The sequence below is a fragment of the Rhinatrema bivittatum genome, chromosome 8, assembly GCF_901001135.1.
Source record: "Rhinatrema bivittatum chromosome 8, aRhiBiv1.1, whole genome shotgun sequence".
Lineage (NCBI taxonomy): Eukaryota > Metazoa > Chordata > Amphibia > Gymnophiona > Rhinatrematidae > Rhinatrema > Rhinatrema bivittatum.
In genome coordinates, this window is record NC_042622.1 from 30343008 (window position 1) to 30361618 (window position 18611).

General features: G+C 44.1%; 1 protein-coding gene and 1 long non-coding RNA gene across 2 annotated transcripts in view; one reads left to right on the top strand and one right to left on the bottom strand.

Moving 5' to 3' along the window:
* Positions 1–3695: 3695 nt before the first annotated feature.
* Positions 3696–13735, bottom strand: LOC115097176. The gene is made up of 3 exons (XR_003858230.1): positions 13487–13735; positions 6045–6106; positions 3696–5938 (listed from the first exon to the last, which is right to left on the bottom strand). It is a non-coding gene; the product is annotated as an uncharacterized LOC115097176 (long non-coding RNA).
* Positions 13141–18611, top strand: part of B4GALT5 (beta-1,4-galactosyltransferase 5) — a 140213-nt gene continuing 134742 nt past the window's right edge. Inside the window, exon 1 of the mRNA XM_029612748.1 lies at positions 13141–13599. Coding sequence (XP_029468608.1) covers positions 13479–13599 — 121 coding nt within the window. The 5' untranslated portion in view covers positions 13141–13478. The remainder of the gene's footprint in view (positions 13600–18611) is intronic.

Consider the following 18611-nt stretch of genomic DNA (forward strand, 5'->3'; position numbering starts at 1 on the left):
TATTTGAAGAATTAAATGTGCAATATCCTCCCAATAAACACTTATTTTAGGACAAGACCACCACATATGAATATAAGAGCCCAGATTGCCACACTTCCGCCAGCATCTGCCATCCCACTTGTTAGAAAACTTATGTAGCCTAGATGGAGTAATATGCCATCTGTACAACAGCTTATAGCCCAGTTCCACCAGATTGGCAGAAATAGAGCACCTCTGAATTCTTAGGAAACCCTCACGCCAATACTGCTGGTCCTTTAAGACTGGAAAGACCCTCTCCCAACTTGTAATGTGAGCGGGGGGTTCCAGAAGATCACTATTAAGTAAGAGATATATTTTGGAAATAACCTTGGCCATATGCTCTGCCTTTTCGCAGTATCCCTCAAACAAAGTCTTCCCTTGCATCAACTCCCTCTTAACTATCAATTGGGTCATAAAATGTTTGAGTTGAAGATAGAAATAATGATCTGTGGGGGGCAAATCAAAGTGTATCATCAAGTCATGGAAATCCCGGACCTCCCCATCCTTTAGCAGATGCCTCAGGTTGAAACAGCCCCTCTCCAGCCATCTCTGGGCCACCCCAGGAGAGCAACTGGGAAGAAACCCCTTTTGAAAGAATATTGGTGTACTAAAGAAATAAATCCGTGTTCCCACCAGTTTTGCCTTCCATTCATCCCATATCGCCAGCGTATGGTGTATGGTGGGCACAACATGTTTAATCTCTGGTCTGTCTGCCTTCCACAACCAGAGGAGGGAACCCAGTCCCCCTCCCCGTATCCATGACCTTTCCAGTGCAACCCATCTCCTCCCTTTCCCAGATGTATGCGAATGAATAGCCGAGTGTAGCTGCGCTGCCACATAATACCAAGACAAACAAGGTACTCCAAGTCCTCCCCTCTGCTTGTGTAGATATAGCACCCATCTATTCACTCTAGGTGGTCTGGGTCTCCAGATAAATCGCAACAACTTCCTTTGCCATAAAGTAAGAGACTCCACGGGGATGGCGATAGGTAGGGTTTGGAACAGATAGTTAAACCGGGATAAAATATTCATTTTTACCGTCGCAATGCCACCTAACCAGGATAGGCCTAATCGTTCCCACGCCTGTATGTCTTGTACAATTTTCGACCAAAGCCCCCCGAAGTTAAGCTGTAACAAGTTTTCCAACTTAGGGCCAATTTTGACTCCTAGATATTTTAGACATGTATGAACCACCGTAAAGGGAAACGTCTTTTGTAGCTTATCAAACTGAGCCTGTGGAACAGACACGTTGAGCAATTCAGATTTCTCTGCATTCAGGTGGTAACCAGAAACATCGCTAAACGTGGACAGAGTGGACAACAAGGGCGCCAATGACTCCTCAGGATAGGAAATAGTAAACAAAACATCATCAGCGAACATAGATAGTTTATATTCTTGATCTCCCACCTTTAGTCCCTGAATCTTCCCATAAGACCTGATCACCTCCGCTAAGGGCTTGAGATATAAAGCAAATAATAAGGGTGATAGTGGGCACCCCTGCCTCGTTCCCCGTTCAATTTGGAAAATGGGGGAGTATCCACCATTTACTTTGATGCAAGCATTGGGATTCTGGTATAACTTCTGTATCCAAGTGGAGAAATTGCCGCCCATCCCATTTTATCTAAAACTGCAAATAAATAATCCCAGTGCACCATGTCAAATGCCTTCTCGGCATCTACTGTGAGTAGAACCATTGGCACTTGCTCTTTCTGTCCCCACCAAATCAAATCTAATACCCGTCTCACGTTGTCCGCTGCAAGCCTGCCAGGTACAAACCCCGTCTGATCGGGATGAATTAAAGAGGTGGCAACACCCCCCAAGCGGGTAGCTAGGATTTTAGCTAGAATCTTCAAATCTAAATTAATTAATGAAATAGGTCGATAAGACCCACACTTCGCTGGATCCTTGCCTGGTTTGACTAAAATCGTGATTCCCGCTTTGTTTGCCTGAGCCGATATCGTCCCTTCACAGAGCAAATGGTTGAAAGCTCTGTGAAGGGCCAGCGGAGAAACCATCCACCCCCGGTGACTTGCCCAATTTCAAGCCCTTGATAGCCTGCGTGACCTCCAACTCCGTTATTTCCTTATGCATCTGCTCCCGCTGTAGATCCCCCAGTTTGGGAAGGTGGATATCAGATAGATAGGCCTGAACGTCTCCCTGCATAATATCCTTCCTTCTAGAATAAAGCTTCTGATAGAACCGGGTAAAGCAGTCTCTAATTACCACATTTTCTGAAAGCATTTCACCCTTCTCATTTTGAATCTTTAGTATTTGGTTGAGACTCATCCTTGCTTTAAGTCGTCTAGCCAGTAGCCTACCTGCTTTATTTCCTCCCTCAAAATATGCCTGCTTTACCTTATCTAGTTGGTGTGCAATATTTTGCAGGTCTAGGTGGTCCAGATCCTCCCGCAGGCTTTTTATTTGTGACCTAAGTTGGGGATCTGGGTTCCGCTTATTACGCACTTCCAATTTTCCCAATTGCTGTAGAATATTAAATCTCTGACTCTCCCGTTCCCTCTTAACATGGGTGGATCGCGCAATGAGCTTTCCTCTGGCCACTGCCTTAAGGCAATCCCATACCACCATAGGAGATGTTTCCCCAGTATCATTTTCCACCACATATTGTTCCATTTCCTGACGGAGTTGGAGCTCATACTGGCCATCCTCCAATAGACTCTCATTAAGTTTCCAGAATCTTTCCCCTCCTTGATCCCCCACACCCTGCAAGGTAAGATGAATAGCTGCATGGTCAGACCAGGTAATCACATCAATACTGGCATCTTTTACAAAGTTAACCAAACTTTTATCCAGGAGAAACATGTCTATCCTGGTATAAGAACCATGTGCCGCTGAGAAGAAAGTATAGTCCCTCTCAGATGTATGAATATGTCTCCAGATATCTACCAATTCCCACTCCTGCATTAATTTTCTGAGACTTTTTCTGTGTGTCTTAGTATTGGCAGATTTGCCTGTGCTAGTGTCTAAATATGGGTAACAAGGCAGGTTGAAATCACCTCCCACTATCACAAGGCCCTCCGCCCATTGCCTCAATATTGTAGCCATCTTGTCTAGAAAAGTACCTTGACCCATATTTGGGACATATACATTTACTATTGTATAGATTTGGTGAGCTATTTTCAATTTCAACAGAAGATAGCGACCCTCCGTATCCCTAATCACAGTCTGCACATCCACTGTTATTTTCTTGAAAAAAAAGGATACCCACTCCATGATATTTGCCCTTCACCGTAGCAGCAGCATAATACTGAGTTGGGAAATGATGAGAAATCATCATTTTCTCATGATGTTTCCTCAGGTGCGTCTCTTGACAGAATAAAATATCTGCCTTGGCATTGATAGCATCCTGTAGCAGACGCTTATGCTTGGTATATGTTTGCAAGCCCTTCACGTTCCAGGATAATAGTTTAATAGAGCCCGCCATACAGTGTTAACCTCTAGTATGCTGAGTGCTATACATCCATCAGACAATATAAAGCAGCTATCCTGCTTTTCTCTCCCCCCCATCTCCTCCCTCTTTAGCCTTAAGCCATCCTCTAGTTACCCTTCCCCACCTATCACCCTTCCCACCCCTCCCTCCCCCCCCCCCCTCTCCCTTTCTTATATGAGAAGGAATGACTCCTCGATGGATTCCCCAGGAACCCAAACCCGATCTTACTGTTGCTAAAACATTGAACTAGCATAAAACTTGTAGCAAGAAAAATATATCAACACTCTTAACATTGTTATAAACATATAACCAGGCCTTTAGGAAGAGTGTAATTCCAAATGTCCTAGAACCTCCAACTGTCAATAGGAGACAACTTTAATCTTGAAGCAAATTTTCAAAGTTCTGGTAGAAACTTTCCTTCATCTGTTTGGGTCGGAGTCCGAAGTAACCCCCTCCGAATTCCTGCGAAGCCGTTTGCCTCCAGATTTTACTCTCTGCCATCTCTGCGACTGATCTCTCTTGTCCTGTTCGGCAAGAGAGATCTGTTTATATTTCATCTTAAAGCTCCAGTGAGCCTGCCTTGTTCTAATGGTGCTTTGGGTTAGATTTAGCACATAAGGTAGGAAATGTCTGCAAACATTTAAAAAAAAACTTAAAACCTGGCTATTTAGCCAAGCTTTCCCTTAATCTTTTCACTTTAGATACTCTGCGCTGTGTCATCTCCATGCAGGGACAGCAAGCCCTGCTTCCGCTAGAATTTTCCTGGCCTCTTCCACTTGTTGTACCCGAAACCGGACTCCGTTAACAGTGAATGAGAGTCCAAAAGGAAAAAGCCATTTGTAGCGTACTTCTCCTTTGCGTAGAGCTGCCACTATATCCTTAAACTCTCTACGCTTCCGGATAGTATATGTAGAGAGGTCCTGGAATACCTCGATGGTGTACCCCTGCCAGATAATGTCCTTCTTTTTCCTAGATTGTGCCAAAACGTTTTCTTTGATTTGAAAGGAGTGAAAACACACCACTATATCCCACGGCTGGTTGCCCTGGGGTTTCGCCAGGGCTCTATGCGCTCTATCCAGTATGATCTCCGATCTGCCTTCCGGTGGATTATTATCATATAAAAGGAGCTCACATATATCTTTTACCACCACGGAGCAGTCTGAGTACACTGGCTCCTCTGGGATCCCCCGGAACCTTAAGTTGCCCCTCCCTGAGCGATTTTCCAAATTGTCCACTCAGCTCCTCAGTTCTCTGTTGGACTTTTGCAAGATTTCCACTTCTTGTTGCAGGGATTCCTGTTGCTCTTCTTCTTCTCCTATCTGTTGTTCTGCCGCGCCCACGCAATCTTCTAGCACCTCATGGTCATGGCGCAGCTCCCCAATTATGGCTTTTATTTCCGCCTTCATGCTGCCCATCTCTTCCTTCAATACACCGAACCATGTTTGAAAATCTCCTCGGGTCAGAGGAAGTGCGTCTGTAACTATTGTCGGGGGCCCAGGTTCTGCACTCACCCCTCCCGGCTCCGTCCCGCCGCCATTTTCGCGGGCTTCTCCCTCCACCATCTCAGCTCCGGGAGGCCGCGTCTTCGCCGGGTCGAAAGAGAAGTGCTTTAAATCCCCCATTTTCTTTCTCACCGACATCCTGGGGTTTGTAAACAGGCTTTCCCCTTGTTTTTGTCTCAAATTTGGAGGTCCTGCTCGCTGAATTTTGCCTTTGTGTAGATCGGGTTCGAGAGCTCCTTCTTTAGGCTTCCATTCGATTGTGTGACGTCACTTCCTCCATGTGTGACGTCACTTCCTCCGGAAGTTATTTTTAATTAGATAGAGACCTTGGGCAAGTCACTTTATCCTCCATTGCCTCAGGTACAAAATTAGATTGTAAGCCCTGTGGGGATAGGGAAATTCCTATAGTACCTAGATGTAATCCACTTTGATGAACACTCTGAAGTGCCTAAATGCGGAATATTAAAATCTAAAAAAATCGAAATAAATATAGAGCACCCAATCAGCTGGGACTATTTCTATATCTTTCTGACACATTTTCTTGAATGCATCATTTGGTACTTGAGGATAATCCTTGGGCTTAAAGAGCAGGGAATGCTGCATAGGTAGCATGTGGAGAAATCCAGCCCAGTTAAAGCATTTCTAGCTGTATAAAGTTACTGTTTAAAACTGTATTTAAGAATTAATTATACTGGAATATTTCCAGCCCTTGTTTATAATGCCAGTAACACCATGCTGGGGCAGACCAAGGTCCATCGAGCACAGCTTCCTGTCTCTGATAGTGGCCAGTCCGAGTCACGAGTACCTGGCAGATCCCAAATAGTTGATCTGTTTCACTCCCCGGGATAAGCGCTGGCTTTCCCAAGTCTACCTGGACTTTTCGTTCAGGAACCTATCCAGCCCTCTTTTGGACTTGATCGCATGTAGAAGAGGGGCTCATGGTAATGCGCAAGACGATGACAGCCATGTGCTGTAAATAATTAATCCAGAGAACAAAAAGGGGACATGAATTAATTGAAGGTGCAGTGATAGGAACAGCTTTGAACATTAGTTAAATCATGATGCTGCTGGCTCACCTTCCTGAGGACCCCATCCAGGCATCGCAGTGATCAATGCAGACAGGGGCACATCTATTATCCTGAATAAAAAAAAAGTAAAAATAAGAGAACTACATTAGGGCAAAATGTTCTGTTTTATGATTCTATTATTGTATTTATTGTTTTATAATGTTGTCTTTTATGTTGTAACTTCAGCCCTCAGGCCGAGAACATCATACCTGTGCCAGGATGACAGCTGTTACTGGCTAAATTTTCAAGATATCTCAGGTCAATCTAATTTGGTAGCAACTGTTTCCCTGCCTAATTGGAAAGTAAAGATCAGTCCTGAAACAAACAGGCAAAGCAGTTTAATGGACTATTTTGCATTATGCTATTTTGTTTTGTTTTTTTCTTTTGATGCTGAGCTTGAGAGGCGAACAATGAAACAAAGTCATGTGCAGGATTGCACCGTACTGTTTCCCTGCCTTCTTTGTAAGCAGTTTGTGGAAAATCACTGGTTTTATATTTTGAAAGAAGGGAACATCAAAATAAACAGATTTGTTAGCTAGGAATAAACAAAAGAAAAACATTTTATAAGAAAGGGAAGATAGTCATACTGTACACTATGCATTGCTTTATCAGGGTTGCATTTTACATTGTAACTTACAAGGTATATGTATGTCTGTATCTTTACTGCCCTTTCTTTAAATAACAATGTACATTTGGCTCAGAAAGGAACTGCTTGCAAGGACAGAGTAACATTTTGACTTCTTTTGATATCAAAATAAGAAACAAATGAATAAATACACTCGGCGGTTCTGAGGTAATCATTTATTGGCCCAAGGTGTTCATTTCATTATGGATTTTTGCATCTCCAGAAAAGATGGGCCTGGGCCAGAAGCAGCGCTGTGTAGGGCAATCAGCGGATGAAACAGGGCCCAGGGGAAAGGGTTGCCTTTAGTGCCCCCTTTCGGCTTATGTGCTTGCAACATGGCCCCCTCTCTCACCCTCAGCTTGGCACGCAAAGGGGTCTCCCTTCTTTCCCACCGCTTGCGACAAGCCCAGCGCTGCGCAAACGCATAGATTCATTGCAGTCTGGGATACCCTTTGTCGGGCCAACATGAGAATGATCCAAAGCATGGGGGTACATAAAATTGCATAAGATCCCTTTTTTGGTGTGACCTGTAAAGAAAGGGACTGTCTGTTATTTCCAAAGCTCTCAAACATCTTCCATGCAGAATTCTCATGTTGGTTCATTAAAAGGTGTCACAGCCTACAAAGACCCAGGTTGTCTCCAGGTCCAGGGGTGTCGATGGGCACGTACTCTGCGTGGGCTTAACAGTGTCCCACATATTTGCACTGTAGTCTTCATAGCCTGTACCATATCTGTTTATATTTCATCTTAAAGCTCCAGTGAGCCTGCCTTGTTCTAATGGTGCTTTGGGTTAGATTTAGCACATAAGGTAGGAAAAGTTAGGGAAACCTCCTAAGGTGAACGTCTCCTGGCCTACAGCAATAAAACTTCCCAAATGAGGACACAAATTGAAGAATAAGAGACACTAAACTCAAATAACAGAATAAGCTGCACTTTGAAATGACAAGTTTCAGGCTACCACTGCAGGTTTGGGGATTTTACACTGAAATGAACCTCTCTGTGCCCAGCTGACGATTCCTGATAACACTTAATTGGGAATGGGCCAGCAACCAACTGCACTACAAAAACATGAGAGAGGTTTGTGGATAAAGACTCTTAATAGCAGCCATTATCCCCACTGCCACCAAGAACAAGAGCTGGAGCATCGAGGCATTCCACGTTGGGCATGCCAATCAGGGAAGGCTCGACCCATGATGCACCAGCCATACGTTATGTGACCCAGGATGTATGAATCCCCACGGGAACATGCCTAGCTCCAACCAATCAGCTAAAGGACATAACAGTCTCGGAGCAAGTCCTTGGCACACCCAGCCCCCAGTGCTCATGAAGCCTAAAGGAGAGACCGGTCCACGAAGAGGTGGACCGCAGTACCAGGAAAGGCATCCAGAGGAGGGGGTGACCGGAGGAAACCGTTGTGGGGAACCGTTACGCTTTTACAGTAAATTATTAAGCAATAATAAAGGTCATCTATAGGCTACCTGGGTTTGTGCCAGTGAGTGTGTACTGCCCGAAGGTAGGTATACACTGCCACTTTACCTGTTCCCAACTGGGCACCAATTTATAAATGATCATATATCTATTTAAGTGCCCAACTTCTTTCAATCACTTACAGTCTTCCCATAACAGCCTCCGTGCCGGGCTTCAGTTTCTGGCTTCAACTTTGCACAAGAAGCAGCTTGGCTGGGTCCCTGCGTGCTATGTGTGTGTTCACGTTCCCTGCTTTATGGGCAGGGCTTCCTTGGTTGTGGTCCAGTGCAAGAGAAGAGCCAGCGTCAACATGCCCAGCACTAGAGAGCAGGTGGCAAGTGATGTGCCAGCCAGGGCAGAGACTGCAGCTGTTGAGCCGCTACGACACCTACCCTGGCGCGATCACTGTCCCGCCAGCAGGAGAAATGTTGCAGTAATGCTTCTTACCTGCAACTGTCTGCTTCCTCCTCTGCCGGCTTTACGATGAAGTTTGACCATGTGGGGCCCAGTAGTCTCACAGAACCTGCCTGGCCAGCGCAGTCACACTTCATAGTTGGGATTTGCGGTCAGCCTTTCCAAATAATGTCCAAGGCAGCTTACAGCATTTGTTTTGTTTTAGAGTTCAAGTACAATAAGACCCTTCCCCAAAAGAGTTTACAGTCTAAGCATAGAAAATGCTGTTAGGTCAGATCAAGTTCCATTGAACCCAGCATCCTGTCCAGGACACAAGTACCCGGCCAATCCAAAAAAGTAGCTCCATTTCTTCTCACACCCAGGGATAGCAATAGCTTTCTCTTGTCTACCTAGCTAATAACGTTATGGACTTTTTTTCCTCCAGGAACTTATCCAAACCTCTTTTAAACCCAGCTATGCCAATTGCCTTGACCATGACCTCTGGCAACAGATTCCAGAGCTTGCTTGTGCGTTGAGTAAAAAAGTACTTTCTACAATGTGTTTTAAATCTGCTGGTTGTTAGTTTCATGTTTTAGTATTCTCTGGAAGGGTAAATGACCATCCCACCTCACTCATGATATTAGAAACTTCTCTCTGCCATCTCTTTTCCAATCTAAAGTGCCTGAACCTGTGTAGTCTCTCTTTTTACTGGAGCCATTCCATCCCCGTTATCATTTTTGTCGTCTTCCTCTGCACCTTTTCTAGTTCTGCTATGTCTTTTTTTTAGGTGGGGCAAGCAGAACTGCACACAATACTCAAGGTGCGGTGGCACCATGGATTGACACAGAGGCAATATATTTTCTGTTTTATTCTGCATTCCTTTTTGGATCATTCCTAAAATTCTATTTGCTTTTTTTGCTTCCATAGGACACTGAGCTGAGGATTTCAATGTTTTGTTCACAAGGACTACTGGGTGATGACTCCTAACACAGAACCGAGCATCATGTACATGTAGTTGGGATTATTTTTCCCTATGTACATCACTTTGCATTTTTCCACATCAAATTTCATCTGCCATTCAGATGCCCAGTCTCTTAATCTTTCACAGTCCTTCTGCAGATCCTCACAATCCGCTGCTATTTTAACAACCCTGAATACATTTGTGTCATCTGCAGATTTGATCACTTCACTTGTTTCCTTTTCCAGATCACTTATACAGGACAAGTTTCAATTCATATCCCTGGAATGACCTTTCTCCACTTGGAAACTGTCCAGTGCCAGGAAAAATAGTGGAAAGTGTTCTAAACATCAAAATCACAGAACATATAGAAAGACATGGATTAATGGAACAAAGTCAGCATGGCTTTACCCAGGGCAAGTCTTGCCTCACAAATCTGCTTCACTTTTTTGAAGGAGTTAATAAACATGTGGATAAAGGTGAACCGGTAGATATAGTATACTTGGATTTTCAGAAGGCGTTTGACAAAGTTCCTCATGAGAGGCTTCTAGGAAAAGTAAAAAGTCATGGGTTAGGTGGCGATGTCCTTTCGTGGATTGCAAACTGGCTAAAAGACAGGAAACAGAGAGTAGGATTAAATGGGCAATTTTCTCAGTGGACAGTGGAGTGCCTCAGGGATCTGTATTGGGACCCTTACTGTTCAATATATTTATAAATGATCTGGAAAGAAATACGACGAGTGAGATAATCAAATTTGCAGATGACACAAAATTGTTCAGAGTAGTTAAATCACAAGCAGATTGTGATAAATTGCAGGAAGACCTTGTGAGACTGGAAAATTGGGCATCCAAATGGCAGATGAAATTTAATGTGGATAAGTGCAAGGTGATGCATATAGGGAAAAATAACCCATGCTATAATTACATGATGTTGGGTTCCATATTAGGTGCTACAACCCAAGAAAGAGATCTAGGTGTCATAGTGGATAACACATTGAAATCGTCGGTTCAGTGTGCTGCGGCAGTCAAAAAAGCAAACAGAATGTTGGGAATTATTAGAAAAGGAATGATGAATAAAACGGAAAATGTCATAATGCCTCTGTATCGCTCCATGGTGAGACCGCACCTTGAATACTGTGTACAATTCTGGTCGCCGCATCTCAAAAAAGATATAATTGCGATGGAGAAGGTACAGAGAAGGGCTACCAAAATGATAAGGGGAATGGAACAACTCCCCTATGAGGAAAGACTAAAGAGGTTAGGACTTTTCAGCTTGGAGAAGAGACGACTGAGGGGGGATATGATAGAGGTGTTTAAAATCATGAGAGGTCTAGAACGGGTAGATGTGAATCGGTTATTTACTCTTTCGGATAGTAGAAAGACTAGGGGACACTCCATGAAGTTAGCATGGGGCACATTTAAAACTAATCGGAGAAAGTTCTTTTTTACTCAACGCACAATTAAACTCTGGAATTTGTTGCCAGAGAATGTGGTTCGTGCAGTTAGTATAGCTGTGTTTAAAAAAGGATTGGATAAGTTCTTGGAGGAGAAGTCCATTACCTGCTATTAAGTTCACTTAGAGAATAGCCACTGCCATTAGCAATGGTTACATGGAATAGACTTAGTTTTTGGGTACTTGCCAGGTTCTTATGGCCTGGATTGGCCACTGTTGGAAACAGGATGCTGGGCTTGATGGACCCTTGGTCTGACCCAGTATGGCATTTTCTTATGTTCTTATGTTCTTATTTACTCCTAACCTCTGTTTCCTTTTTTTTTTTTTTAACCAATTTCCAGTCCACAATAGGACATTGCGTCCTACCCTCTGATGTCTTAATTTCCTGAGGAGTCTCTCATGGGGGACTTTGTCAAATGCCTTCTGAAAATCCAAATACACCACTTTTATCCAAGTTTACTTACACCTTAAAAAAAAAATCTAATAGATTTGTAAGGCAATACTTCCCTTTGCAAAAACCATGTTGACTGCTCCCCATTAAGCCAAGTTTCTCTATATGGACAGTAATTCTATTCTTAAGAATAGCATCTAACATTTTGCCTGTTCTTAAAGAATAGCAATTAACTTCAGGCTCGCCAGTCTATAATTTCCTGGATCACCACTGGAGCCTTCTTTAAGAACTGGCGTTACATTGGCCACTCTCCAGTCCTCAGGTATGGTGGCAATGGGGGATGGCCCAAGCTCACTAAGGGTGTCAGAAGGGAAAGTGAGAGGAGAACCCTAGTTTCCCAGCCCACCACTTTAACTTCTAAGCATAAAATGTATTATTAAGCAAGTCTTTTTCCAAGGTCAAGAAAATGATATTAAAATTCTGGTTATGCAAAGACACCCTGTACTTGATAAATTGGAAATGCCAAATGCATGATTTCTTGCTTACGGAATTCCAAGCAGCAAAAGTACTTGGGCACTCTGGCTTTGAAATATTTTTAAAGAACTGAAACAACTATCTTTTGCCATAATACTTTTGAATAATTATGAGCGAGCATATGACATTAGTTATTTGACTGTTACTTGCTGGGATCAATGTGAAAACTGTACAGTTCTTTTAAGGAAGATGTGATAGGGATAAGGGGGGAAACCGAAAACAAGTATGCACATTATACTGTTGTAATTTTGAGAAATATGGTACATAGAAACCATGTTTTTTTTTAATTAAAAAAAAAAATTAACTGTAGATTTGTTAGCAATTGTAAACCGATGTGACATGTGTACATGAAGGTCGGTATATGAAAATCAATAAATAAAATACATTTAAATCTATTTTATGAAGTTTCACCAAATAAGTCAGCAATTACAACAAGCATTAACATGTAGAAAACGCATAGTTTGACTTACCCAACAAATTCAAACCGTGAAGGAAATATCTCCCCTTCTCTCCCTCCCATACCACGTCTTTTTTTCTATTTGGACTGTCAAAACATATTTTAAGTTTAAATACTTTTATTACTTGCTTGCTTTGTTTTGCAATGTCTTTCTTTTTCTTTTCCTGCATTGTTACCATTAGTTTAAAATAAAACGTTAACAAGCATATATTACGATGTTTAATCACCTGTTTTTACAGGATTTTTCGGGGGGGGGGAAGGGTAATTTTTGATGCTTCAGTTTGATTTTCAAAGTGATGGGGGCAAGGGAGAACCCATGGATCCTATTTCTCACTCTTTTCAATACCTAGCAACGCCTCTGCCTACCATATCTGAAGATATGAACTTTCTGGCAGAGTGAAAGAGAACATTCCAAGCTAGACGACATTTCGCAAACCATTTTGTTCGTGCTCTTTCATTTGTTTTTGAACGACTTGTAGCATTTTTCTGCAAAATCCTCAAACTATGCGTGCCAGAAGACCTTTTTTTTTTTTTTTTTACGTGCAATCGGTATGCCTGTCACCCAGCCTCCCCACAGGAGGCAGGCCCCGAAGAAGCAGCACCACAGCGGAGGGGAAGGGAAAGGAGAAGGGCCGTCTGCCGCTGCTCGGCTTTCCCCCTCCTCTGCGTGACAAAGAAAAACCCACCTCCCACGTCCAGGAAGACAGCGGGAGGGAGGCGGAGGCTTAGCTGCCCCACCCCTCACCTGGAGGCGGGGATTCGGAGCATGGCCCCGCCCCCTCCCGGGTAAAGGGAATTCCGAGACGCTGCCCCGCCCCCTCGGCTAGAGGCGGGGACTGGCAGTGCGGGAGGAGGGGGGGCGGAGCTTCCACCGTGGCTTCCATTCATGAGGCTCGGGCCAGCTCGGTCTCGTCACGGCGCTGCGGTCGCTCATCACGCCGGTGCCGTGGGAGGGGGAAGCTCCGTTTTCGTCAGTATTGGGTTCTTCCCCCACCCCCCCGGCTCGGTGCGCAGGTTGTGAGGGCTTTCTCTCTTGCCTTCCCTCCCTCCGGCTGGCTTCAGCAGTAGCTCTCTAGGTTCTGCCCTCTCCCCTCCCCTTTTCAGGAATATTTTTAAATCAATTTTGTTTTTATCATTTGTTGTATATTTTTAAAAAAAAGCAAAGCATGAAGACCTGCAGGATGAGGCGAATTCTGCGGCTCCCGAACCGCTCGGTGCTGGCCCTCATGTTCCTCTTCTCCCTCTCCTCGTCCTTCCTCTATTTCATCTATGTGGCGCCCGGCGTAGGTAAGAGACCTGCCCAGTTGCGGGGCTTTCCTTTCAACGCTTCTCCTTTTGCCGGTTGGGGCTCTTCGCGAGGGACGGTGACAAGGCGCTTGGATTGCAGGGGCAGGATCTGCTGCCCCGGGCGGCCCTTTTTAAATTAACGGCGTCTCTTCCCCCCCGCTCGCCCACCCTTTCTCTCTCTCTCCATTGAGGAGCGAGGGATCCGAGGGGGAGGGAGGGAGGTCCGTGTGTTTCCCCCCCTCCCCTCCTCCCTTTCCCCCCATCCTCGATTGAGGGGAGAGGGGGCGGGGGATGTTCCGTGTCTCCCTCCCCTTTGAGATTGAGGGGCGTGGATCGGGGTCTCCGTGTCCCTTGCCTCCCCCACTCCCAGATTGAGCAGGATCGAGGTCCTGGCCGCCGTAGATGTGTCTCCTGGGCCGGGGGGGGGGGGCTCTGCTCTCCCTCTTCCCGGCGGGGGAAACACTCTGAGCCGTTTCCTGCAGCTGGGAGGGTGGGGAGAAAGCTTCGTCTTGGCGGGGGGCGGGGGGCAGCGGCGATCCCAGCCTCCGTTAGTCGCCCCTGCAGGTTATAGAAAGAAGGCAGGGATGGGCTGGGTGGATGCTGGAGATCCTTCGTTCCTTCTGCTGGCAGGCTCGAAATTTCAGGCCATTCATTCTTTCATATAGGTAAAAGGCTATTATTACAAAGATTAAAATGTGCTACAAAGTCCAGTGCGATCCCTGAGGGCTTTATATCTCCCTAAGAAACAAGTGCATGTGCGCATTGTCTAGGGCCTGGATACAGTACGCTTATTGATGCCGTTAGTCATATATATCTGTCTTTAGGTTTAGGTTACAGGACGGTAGTACTGAAGCATCACTCCCTTGTAAAACTCCCCAAGCACATTATTCTGAATATTAGTTTACTTTAATAACTGGTGATCAAATAGTTCAGTACTGATAAACCTGCACTATGTGGTGCCAGCCTCTGTCGATTTATTAGTGCTATTTGCTGAATACAGACATTTCCAGACAGAGGGCTGAGCCCCTCATTTTGTGAGATCAGCACGTTAACATTTTATATGGTGTGTTAAATGATATTACAATGTAATAATGTTCTAGTGCAAAGTTTGTCTGTAGGTAAAAGTCTAAGCATTCCAGTTACTTATTTCTGTTACTATTTGTGGTTTCTTACAAGATGAGCTGTGCATGTGGTGGAGGAAAAAATAGAACACGTGTGCTCATAGGAGCAGGAAGTAATCTGCTTTTATATTGTACTGGTGAAGGGAAGCTGAGGGGCACCGGACAGGCGCATACAGTATTTATACAACTCTCATTTGCATACTTTTTGGTTATCTTCTCTTTCCCTAGCAATTCTAGTAACAGGAAGTATTTGATTGTAAATGCTATCAGGCAGAATAAATACACTAAAAATGACATAAGCTTTGGCATTGGGAGATTGTGGATAGGTTTCCTAAACTGGTCGGTTATCTTATCTGGAAGCAGTGTATTTAGTGTTTCAGGGTGGCTGTGCAGCAGTTACATTTTTATTTATTAAAAATTATAACCTGTATGTACCATCACACATGTATAATTTTAGTTTCACATATATGTGAATTCTCTGCATCTTTTATTATATCTGAATACCAATAATGCTGTAAGCTGCCTTGCGCATTGTGGAAAAGCAGACTGAAAATCCACTGACATGCTTAGGTGCCAGCTCTGTGGGTGCTTCATCACCCCCAATATTGAGCAAATGTTTTCACTATGTCTAGGGAGGGGTAAGTTGTTGGGGGTTTTTTTTTTTTTTTTTCGTTTTGAAAAGCTACAGAGTAACATAGTAAAGACCGCAGTTAAAGACCAAATGGTCCATCCAGTATGCCTAGCAAGGTGTTTATGATGGGAGCTGCTTCATGCAGTTTACCCCCTTGCCTTCTGTTGAGGGTAATAACTGCCTCCCCGTGAAGGTTACCCCCATGTGTTTTGCTGGCTTGCATGCTAACATGAGGATGGAGAAGCTGCTGCTGCACCCATGCTTTCCAAGATCACACAGGCCACCTCTTCAGATGTTCATACTGTTGAATGTTTTATGGCAAACCTCTCTTCTGATTATAGTAAATAAAATACATTATCACTTAAAAGCAGTAAAAATTCTACCTTCTAGATGGTGAAGATATGTCCTTTCTAGAGGAATTTTCAAGGCTGATCATTCCCTTCATCCCAGCTGTTTTAGTGGGGTGGTGAAATGCGGAACAGAAATCCAACAACAAAAAAAAAAGGCACACGTAGGGAGCAGGTTGACAATGTCAAAGCTCTCTTTCATTGTTCAGATGAATACCTGTTTGCATGTTCTTTTTTTCCTGGATCTTCATTCTCCTAATGAGTCTCTCTACCTAACTAGTGAAGGTCTCTGTATGGAACCAAGATGAATTGGGTTCAGATTTAACTGGTGTAATATTTCAAATTCTGAAGTTTGATTTTCATGCTTATATTGTAATTCTTTTTGTAATTTCCCTAAAGTTAAAATGAACTTTTAAAAGTAAGGCAAAATCTGAGCATTTCTAGGCCCTAGAGAAAATCCTGGTGATAGAATTAAAGTTCTGAATGATTACTGGGTGCCCAGATGGCTGGGATATTGTATATGATAGCTTTGTCATGTTCAGTGTTTTGGGGCGAGAGGAGTGGGGTGGCAGGGAGTAATGTGTATTCTTCTTTTTGAAAGTCTCTGTTTTCCCCACATAAGAGCTTTCTCATCTTGGTGTCTGGCACATGTGATTACCTACAGCTTGAATTTCATAAATAAACTTTCACTTTTGTCTTCCTGGTACAGGCCTGATCATATGAAAGAACTCCTTCCACTCCTAAATGACCCTGCTTTTCACATTCCAGGCTGTGTTGTACTGATTGCCCTACCTTGCACAAATTGAAGGCCTTTTTCTGTAGGCAAATACATATATATTAAAAAAAAAAGTTTGTAGCTGCTGCATGAAATGACTTCCTCGAACTGTAATAATGCTTGCATGTAAGCGGTTTGAGCTACATGAGTGGCTTTGAGCAGGACCTTAGTCTATGTCTGAGGATCCTTTGGGGGAGAGCTTAATATGGGTAGCCAGGACTCACTCTTCTTCCATTCACCCGACCTCTTACATCAACAATAAAACACAGACTCCAGTTTGACCCCAAACAGGCCGCAGCTTTATTAACAATAACTCCAGGTGCCCGAGCTCAATTAACCCTTATATACATAGGCCCCATAATGCACCAGCCACGCCCCAGCAAGGCACACCTATCCAGGCCTGCCAGTCTTGTACCAATAGCATAATTCGTATGCTTCCCTTTCGGCCCTCGCCATGCCCCCAGCAAGGGGTCGTTAAACCAGCTCCCGCCACCGGCCAGCAAGGAGCCTCCCGCAGGACAACTGCACCCAGTTGTCCTGCTTGCCTTTCGGACCTGACACCTGTCAGGTGGCCGTACCATACCAGACCACTCTGCCACCTTATTGGCTCGGGCAACACACCCTCTTTAACATAAACGTGTACCCCAAATACAACAATATACTTGAGGGTGGGAGGGAGGGTAGCGGCTTCGGGGAGCAACAGCAGATGAGTGTTTCTGACCATTACTCCCCCCTCATACATCTCCCCCCCCCCCCCCCCCAACCAGGCTCCTCCCATCCGGGCAACCACCACAGGGGAACCAATAGGCTCCCGTGTTTTTCCCCTGAGGCTTGAAATCAAACCTCATCATTTAGTCAGCCAATAGACTTCCCTACCGAACACTGACATCACCTTCAGGGCTCAGCAGCTCACCCCTCCCCCTCGGGAGCCAGCACGAATCGTGCCTGGTGCCCATATTACTCCGGGCGCCCGATTATGCTATCGGGTGCCCTTCTCGTCTGTTTATATTTTTTCCTCTACAATGCTGTTTCTGTCGCTAGCTGAAGTTGTGGGAACTCAGGTTTAAGCCTCGTCCCTCCAAGTGATGCCATCTGAACCGGTCTTAAGATTGATGGCAGGTTAGCACAGCGGGATGCCTCTGAAGGGATAGTCCATTGGTGGTCACCCCTTCAGGATTTTGCTTTTATTTATTCTTGGTATTTTTCTTTGGGCTAGAAGAAATTGAGTGAGTAGTCCAGCTCCTCTGTGAGCGAGTGTTTGGTAAGGGTGGCTATTTTTAATGGCGGTTGGATAATTCTTGTTTTAGGGTCATTGTCTGTTTTTGTAATGTAATTATTCAGTGTTGAGGATGTATTTTGTTTCATTTAGCTTACTATGGATTATTATGTTTTTGCTGATACTTTTTTGTTGTAATTGCTTTAGGTCCTTGGTGAAGAGTATAAAAGATCCAAATAGAAATATAGTGATATATTTTTAATAATTTAAAAATGTTTCGTTTTTTATAGTGACCCAATCATGCTGGTTGGGTTTTCAGAGAGTGGTTGATAAAAGTCCCTCATGAAAGACTCCTCCTCCTCCTCCTCCCCCCCCCCCCCCCAAGTTAAAAAGCTGTAGGATAGGAGACAAAGTAGGACTAAATGGTAGAGATGTGAATCGGAACCAGAATCGGTTCGGATTTCAGTTCCGATTCACATCTCTACTAAATGGCCATCTCTCCTGATGGTGAGAGGTAAATAGTGGTGTCCCTCAGTGATCTGTGCTGGGACCTGTGTTCAAAATTAATGATCTGGAAAAAGGAACAATGAGTGAAGAGATCAGTTTGGGGATAACACAAAAATATTCAAAGTACTTAAACACAAACAGATTGTGAAGAACTTCAGAAAGACCTTAATAGCTAATTATCCTCCACTGTGGAAACATCTCAGTACTGTCCCCTAGATGAGGACTAAAATGTATTCTGTTTTTGTTAAGTTAAGGATGTTTCCTTATTGTGTTTTACCTTGGTTTACATTATACCTGTTTTTATTTAAATTAAAAAAAAAAAAATCTTGCTAGACTAGAGAGCTAAGCTTCTAAATGGCAGATTAACACATCAGTGTGTTGCCACACACCGGCAGGTGTGTTGCATGCTACTCGC